At 29.7% G+C, this 8636-nt stretch overlaps 1 protein-coding gene across 1 annotated transcript; it reads left to right on the top strand.

Moving 5' to 3' along the window:
* Positions 1 to 5490: 5490 nt before the first annotated feature.
* On the top strand, positions 5491 to 5817 carry LOC149058388 (uncharacterized). Its single transcript, XM_089218365.1, has one exon. The coding sequence runs from the start codon at positions 5491 to 5493 to the stop codon at positions 5815 to 5817; it is 327 nt and encodes a 108-aa protein (XP_089074491.1).
* The last annotated feature ends 2819 nt before the right edge of the window (positions 5818 to 8636 follow it).

Raw genomic sequence — 8636 nt, 5'->3', positions numbered from 1 at the left:
AGTCACATTTTTTTTTATAAGGGTTTATAGTTCAAATTTTTACGAGATCTGTCTAAAACGTAATCGTTTTTGGTTAACTATTAATTTTTAATCAAATTAGATTTTTATTCACTTTAATTTTTTTATATAATGATTTTTTTTTAAATCAAATTCAGATACAAAAGTAAAAAATTTCTAGCGCCAAAAATAATGTCTAACAAACTTTGAAAGTTGTCTAACAATCTCTAAAAAACCTGGATTTGTTGTTTGAGCGAAAAAAAAATGTTCTAACAAACTATTGCACTGCTGCCGTGAAGATAACAGTGCAAAAGTTAAAAAGTTTATTGCGCCGACAATAATGTCTAACAAAATTTGAAAGTTGTCTAACAATCTCTAACAAACCTAGATTTGTTGTTTGAGCAAATAAAAAAAAGTTCTAACAAACTTTTGCACTGCTGGTCGTAGCAGTACAAAAGTAAAAAATTTCTAGCGCCAAAAATAATGTCTAACAAACTTTGAAAACTGTCTTACAATCTTTAACGAACCTAGATTTGTTGTTTGAGTGAAAAAAAAATGTTCTAACAAACTATTGCACTGCTGCCGTGAAGATAGCAGTGCAAAAGTTAAAAAGTTTATTGCGCCAAAAATAATGTCTAACAAACTTTGAAAGTTGTCTTACAATCTTTAACAAACCTAGATTTGTTGTTTGAGCGAAAAAAAAAGTTCTAATAAACTTTTGCACTGCTGCCGCGCCGAGAAGATAGCAGTGCAAAAGTAAAAAATTTCTAGCGCCAAAAATAATGTCTAACAAACTTTGAAAGTTGTCTAACAATCACTAACAACTCACTAACAAATTGTTAGACCATTTTAAAAGCTGTCTGTTATCATTGCACTGCTAAGTTCACAAGGGTAGCTCAGACCCTGTCCTAGCTTCCTCTTATATACAAAATCATCTCAACGCCCTTGTATCGTGGTACAAAACTTGAGGAGTAAAAATGAATGAAGCTAAATCTATCCTCGGTACCTTCGCACTTCGCCACGGCATATAACCAACACTATTCCTCAATAATCAACCGCTCCTTCCTACCCAGTGTGTACGATACCTTGGCATCCTTATTGATCGCCACCTTACCTGGAAACCTCACATAATTAGTAAAATCCGTACACTTAACGGCCGTTTCCGTCTCCTTCGTCCACTTCTAACATATAAACATATGAAACTCTCTAATAAGCTCCTACTAAGGCCCATTTGGACATATGGGATCTAACTATGGGGCGATGCCAAAATCACCAACATCAACCGCATCCAAAGATTCTAGGCCTCTACAATCCGTCAAATCTGCCATTTTATATATTATTATTATTATTATTATTTTTATCTTAGCTTCTATCATCAATTATTCTTGTTATCCTTTGAAACAAATTGAATAAAACATAATAACATATAGGAAAAAAAAAATACTTTATCAATTGGTTTTCTTATTGCTTATAAATACTAATGAAAAAAAATGTCAGAGTTCACAAATTTTTGATCATGTGTATTATGTGACAAACTAACCAATAAATATTTTATTAAATGACAGTCCAGATTCAAAATTACTTGATTGTACTGTTTTCAATACCTAGTTTATAAGTTTATACACTTCTAGACTAATAGGTATTGTGAGATATTACATACCTGCAAAGTTATGAAGTTAAATTGCTTATACAGTTTGCCATGTTACACATTGTGGTAACAATATATAATATCTTAACCAATCATTTGTTTTTATAAATAAAAATAAAAATAATGTATTATTATATTATTAATAATTATCATGTGAATCTAAACGATGGAAATAAACTAGGTATTAAATTCAATAAGTATTTTGTACTCTATACTATAATATTCTATATGAAAATTGTACCTACTAATTTACAAAATGAAAGGCCAAACATTCTAAAATACACAATGATATTATAAAATATAATTCGTAGATATATTTGTTTTTTTGTTTATTAAAAAAGACCTTAATAATGTAAAAATATTTTATGATCTCATTATAGATAGCTTCCGTCATACCAAACATTTTTCTGGTTTATTTTGATTTGTTTCCTGTTATTATAATTAAGTTACTAGGTATGCACTCTGAACAGTAAGTTTAAATACAATGGAACAAAATCAATGAAAACTACCATGGCATGGTTAAATTTGAGAATAATGTAAGATCGCATAAAAGTTTGAAACAAGTTTATTGAAAACGCATCACTCCTAAAATAACAAAATACATGCTGTAATTACCGTGCTGATTTATTCTGAATGTGGTTATTTTTTTTGGAAAAATTAAATAAAACAAATCTTCAATGCAGCTTTATGAACGAAAATACGTTATGCTCTACCACACGATAATAATGTAATTATTGTTTTGACTATAAAGCAACATAACTGATAATGATTACAAACAGTGTTTCTACATAAACTCACTACTCTATATTGATTGTGTAACCACAGAATATAGTTTTGGGCAGGTATCTATTTTCATTCAATTCTTTAGTAGGTTATATACATTGTTTTATTTCGTTCAGTGGGTTTTCCGCATATCTGAGTGCCAAATAATGGAAGAAAGAAATAATAATAAAAAAAGTTTTGATATAGGCTTAACTTAAAGACTTGGATTTTCTTTAGAATAGATTTTGTATTTTTTATATTATTTATATTATTTTGTTTTTAATAAACACAATCTTCGAATGCATAAAATATAGAAACCGATCAAATTACACATATACCACAATATCTATAGAATATTAAAAGTACATGTTATTACACATATATGCATTTTATATTTGCTCAATCCCCTGGCAGGATTATTGAATTTTGACAGAACAGTGATAAAGTCTTTTAAAACTCGTCGCCAAAATATATTTTCGGTGATCAGGCATAGTGTAGGTACTTAAGTTCTTACTGTAGGGCGAGGGCATTTTTTATTCAATTATGAGCGTATTCATTTCATCATTTTTCATAAAGACTTATTATACACGATACATTTTTTTTATACTTTAAAGAATTAATGTTTCACTCAACCGATTGAAAAATCCAGTTACTGAAAGTGACACTTTATACATGCAACTGTGTAAACAAAATATGACAAAATGAAAAATTGAAAATCTTAAATTGAATTTCATAGTAATAGTTACTCAGAGTTTATTCGTAATATTATTTTATTTTACTAATAGATTATGATAAATACAAATTCTAAAGAACAATTTTACTTAAGTGTCAAATTGACGAGTTTACGTATTACAATAAACTCAAAATTGCCATTATTATTGAGCGTAATACAATGCGGTAAAGCACGATTCCGTACGTTTTATCTTTTTGGGAACACGATTCCGTACGACTTTGGTCAAACAATGGATTGTAAAAATGACGTCAAAAACAACACGATTCCGTACGATTTTATGTGCAATGTTGCCATTTATTATATTTATTTTAAATGTGATATTTATTTGATTGTCAATAAAACAAGTTGATGAAAATTTGTCAAATAAAAAAATATTTTAACATATAAAAAGTATAAGTTGTATAAAAAAAAATATGTAAAATAACTATAATTTGATAACTTGGTACTTGTTAAAAATATTTGATTATATTTTTGTGAGTTAAATATTCTTTATATTCGTTAATTGTGTGGTATAAACGTTGGTTGTCGGCTAATGCCATTTGATTTAAACGTCCTTTGGATGCTAATTTTTTTTGTGTAAGTCTCTTCTTGTGTTTCTTTCATAACTGATATAGCCAAATGAATAGAGGGGCCCGAAGAGCTGTTCACAGTTATATCTACAAAGTAATCCAAAAGAAAACGGAGGAGGAACGTAGCAGGTAAAAAGAACTTATCTAGAAAGGAAATCAGTTAAGATTTCTGTATTGTGGGCTGAAAGTCAATTTTGCAGGAAGGTTAGAGGCCCTCCACATCTATAAAAATACATATATAGGTTAGGTTAGGTTATATATATATATAATAATTGTATAATGTAAACTAACGAGAATTGTGTTTAATAAACGATGATGGCTGGTGATTGAAATGACTAACGTCAGTACCACCACCAAACACTGGTTTTTCAATGTAAAAAAAAAAAAAAATCTTCGCCTTTTATTTCATGAAATCCGAGGTCCTACATCTTTTTTGAAATTGAAAACTGTTAATGGCAAAATGTATCCTATTTATCAGGCAGTGTGAAAGGCTCTAGGCTTACTGAAAGACAAAACGCATTGGGATACAACTATGGAAGAAGCTGTGCTTAGTGGTTCTCCATTTAAATTACGCAAACTTTTTGTAATTATGTTGATATTTTGTCAATTGTTTAAGTCTTTGGGAAAAATACAACGATAGTCTTTTAGAAGATAGACGACATCGAGTGGAGTTGGATATACAACACGAGAATGTGAACTCAATTATTAATGAAGTATACAATAAATGCTTAATTAATCTTCAAGATACAGTTCTATCTCTGAGAGGCCATTTTTGCAACATTACGATTTACCTCAACCATCAATATATGAAACAGTATTACAAAATAAAGATTACCTTCAAGAGATCAATTACGATTCAGATATTTCAGCACAGTATATGTATAAATTTAAATGAATATTTACTACATAATGAACAGTGCTATGTATATGAAAAAATATTAGAGGGCATTGATAAAAACATTAGCCAAACATTTTTCTTAGATGCACCTGGAGGCATTGGTAAAACATTTGTCATAGATATTTTATTGGTCAGAGAAAAAAAGATCATGGAATAGCTTTGGCTGTAACTTCTTCAGGCATCGCTGCTACATTGCTAGAAAGAGGTAAAACAACTCATTCTGTATATAAATTACCATTAAACCTAACGAGAGTAGAGAACCAATGTGCAATATTTCCAAACAGAATAATATAGCAAAAGTTCTAAAAGACTGTAATTTAATAGTTTGGGATCAATGCACAATGGCCCACAAGAGTGGCTTTGAAGCTCTCAATAGAACATAAAAGATATAAGAGGATATAATAGTTTGATGGGTGAAGTCACTGCTGCTAACAAGAGATTTTTGGCAAACATCACTCGTTATATTTAGGGGTACAAGGGCTGATCAAGTAAAGTCATGACTAAAAGCTTCGTATTTGTGGCCACACACCAAAAAGTTGCACTATACAAAAATATGAGGGTCCATTTGAAAGGTAATCCATCTGCTTGGATTTCACTGAGGTGTTACTTAAAATAGGAGACGGAAATTTCCCTTCATTAGAAGATGAGATCACTATTCCCTCAAATTTTAGAATAGTTGTTAGGTTTTTATCAGAACTAACTTCCAGAATTTACCCTCATAATAAATATCAAGATGAAACCCATCGAATGGTTATGCGAGCGAGCCATCTTTACTCCTAAGAACGATAAGGCATAGGCAGTCGGAATCAATGAAATTTTAATAAAGGTATTAATTAAAAAGCTGCTGAATATAAATCTTTTGATTCAGTGATCTGTTTGGATGATGCTGTCTAGTAGGTACCTTTTAGAATATCTTAATACTCTGAGTCTTTCTAATCTTCCATCACATGAACTTATCCTTAAAATTGGAGCACCTATAATGTTACTAAGAAATCTTAACCCACCTAAATTGTGTAATGAAACTAGATTGCAAGTTACAGCTCTGCACAAAAATGTAATAGAAGCTTTAGTTATCACCGAGTGCGCAAGAAGAGTTATAGTTTTAATCCCGAGAATAACATTGATTCCAACTGATTATCACTTTGAGTTTAAAATAATACAATTCTCACTCAAAGTTTGCTTTGCTTTAACTATTAATAAGTCTCAATGAAAATCATTGAGTATGTCAGAGATTGACTTGAGAGAAGAATGTTTTTTCACATGAACAGTTCTATGTCTCATGTTCTAGATTTAGCCCTGCCAGTAGTTTGGTTATTTTAGCCCCAAAAGGCAGTACCGAAAATACTGTTTATAAAGAGGTATTGAAATGAATAAAATATGTCAATGTAAATATTTTTTTTTTGGTTTATATAACACCATAATGTGTATAATAATTTTATAACGCCGTTGTAAAACTTAATTAGTTTTAAGAGAGTTTACTGAAACTTCTATACAATACATGGGCAACCTAGGATAAACATATCTAAAAGCAGCCTGTAATAAATATTGAAACAGATAAAATAAAAGTAATAGTAGGTAACACAAAAACTGTACACGGGCGAAGCCGGGTTATTCAGCCAGAATTAGGTATGTAGACATCTAAGAACATATTTGGAAATATGGGCTTTAAGGAATAAGCATACCTACTTAAAAATACCAAAAGTGTTGTATTCTTTGTAAATTCGTTATTCAAGATGTAGTAAACCCAAAGTTATAATATAAATTTATAAATACAATGTAGAATATTAAATTATACACGTAGAATCATTTATAATTAGGTAATAAAGTATAGAATATTTAAAATGTTTAAAGGCCTACATAGCAGGAAATATGGATCAAAGGTGAAAACAACAAGTAATTTTCCCCTTTACGCATAATAATGCAATCCAGCAATATTGAGGAGTAAAATTAGAATATTATAATATTACGCCATCATACGTCATCTTGACACGCTTACGACAGTTTACTTTAAGATATATTTGTGATTAACGTATAACAATAAAATGTTTTATTTTATAATAATACGAACCAGTGTTCAATTATTTTACCTATATTTCTCAACACAACATTTCAAGACTGACGAGGACGTGCTACGTCGTTTAAATAATTAATTGTAATTGTGCTCAACGTGTCCTGCATGGAGATCACGTACGTTTGCCCCCCCCCCCCAAGGGAAAATCTATAAACAAACTATACACATATTTAGCACGTGATTCTCACGAATTCGCACGCCTAATTTGAAAATTCGCACGATCCTCCTTCCACCCGAAAAAAAATTCGTGGGGGGGGGGGCTGGCAAGACCTCTGAACATTGTTGGAAGGTTTTTTAACGGTGTCAATAAAAATTGTAATGCTAGGTGTAAAGTTGGCAGTACAAAATATATGGTGGGATAATTAAAAAGTGGGGGTCCAACAAATTCCATCAATGTCCAACAAGTTCATTTAAACATTGTTGGAAGGTTTCTGTATAGTTCTAGACGGGTTATACCACGAACTTTACAATGTGTTACCTAATAAAATAGGTAGCTAGCGGATTTAAAAATAGAGCTATTATATAAAACGTGATGTGCGTTTTTGAAAGAATACCTAGTTATATTATATTATAACCGTAATATTTAAGACTTCCGATGTACATCAAATATGCTAAATACTTACAAAAAAAAAAATAATAATAAATAAATAAATAATTATTTGAGAACAACTAGGATAAGAATAGTTTTTAAAAGCGCAGGAAAATACAAAATAGATATAATAGTAATATAAAACAATTTTTTTTTTGCAAGTATGCCTACCGATTTGAAAACTTTTTAATATATATATATATATTTTTTAAATTGAAGATACTAATACTAGTATTAAAATACTGGGTATTATGTAATTTAGGAATACTCACAAAGCATTTGAATACAAAGTATATTTTTTAAATGTTTATATTATCAGTATAGATACTTACCTATTATGTTACTACTTATACCTTAGATTTATGCAATTGAAGAATAGTATAACATGGCTGATATATGTCCTATTATCTAATTACTTATTTAGTTTAATTATATGAATTATATTCTATGAAACCTATACATAATTTATACGAATACACTATAATATTATGGAGTATTATTCCTTTATTTAAATAACAATAAAACAATGAATTATTAGTTATTAACTTACTTGTATTTTATTACAAGTGTTTAAATACTTCGAAAACTTTACAAGACTGAATAGTTACATAAGTGTATGTACCCTTGCGAATTTTTTTTTTTCGGGTCGTGCGAATTTTCAAATTAGGCGTGCGAATTCGTGTGAATCACGTGCTAAATATGTGTATAGTTTGTTTATAGATTTTCCCTTGGGGGGGGGGGGGGCTGGCCAAACGTACGTATGGAGATCACCACAAAGAATACAAATAGGGGAAGTAAATCTTGGCAAATTTTCCGTAGAATAATTTAGTTTTTACATTTATGAATGTATGCTGTTTTATTTTACTTTATTTAAATCAAATAGGGAATGATAGTAAGAAAAATATAATAATTTACACAACTTCTTACCTACCTGAAAATAAATATCAATCTTATTTTCAATATTTTTATTTACTTATAAATTGTAAGGTGAGGAGATTATCTGATCCTATTAATCAGAAAGTGATTTATGGTATAATAATTATAATATATTATAATACCAAAAATAAATTATTATTTATTGTTATTGTTTTGTCAAGTGTATTGATTAAAATAGTCTCTAACCTCTACTATATGAGTCAGAAATTTTAAAACGTTAACAATGGTTTCTCTGAAGAATAATTATAAATCTGCTTATATGAAGTTTACGGTTTGGCACGTTTTTGACACGTTTTTAAAAACACCAGTCTGAATTATAGAACTAAGTATCGTATGAATGGTCCGAACACGACTTAGTTGTCCAAGAAACTATTCCGGTTGAGACTCGATATTAATTATTGACCATGAACCTTGCCAACGGTGCGTTTAAGAA

Source organism: Diuraphis noxia, unplaced genomic scaffold (assembly GCF_037042655.1).
Source record: "Diuraphis noxia isolate RWA-SAM2 unplaced genomic scaffold, SU_Dnox_SAM2 contig0002, whole genome shotgun sequence".
Classification (NCBI taxonomy): domain Eukaryota; kingdom Metazoa; phylum Arthropoda; class Insecta; order Hemiptera; family Aphididae; genus Diuraphis; species Diuraphis noxia.
The sequence above is the reverse complement of the archived record's forward strand: the minus strand, read 5'-3'. Positions and strand labels throughout refer to the sequence as shown.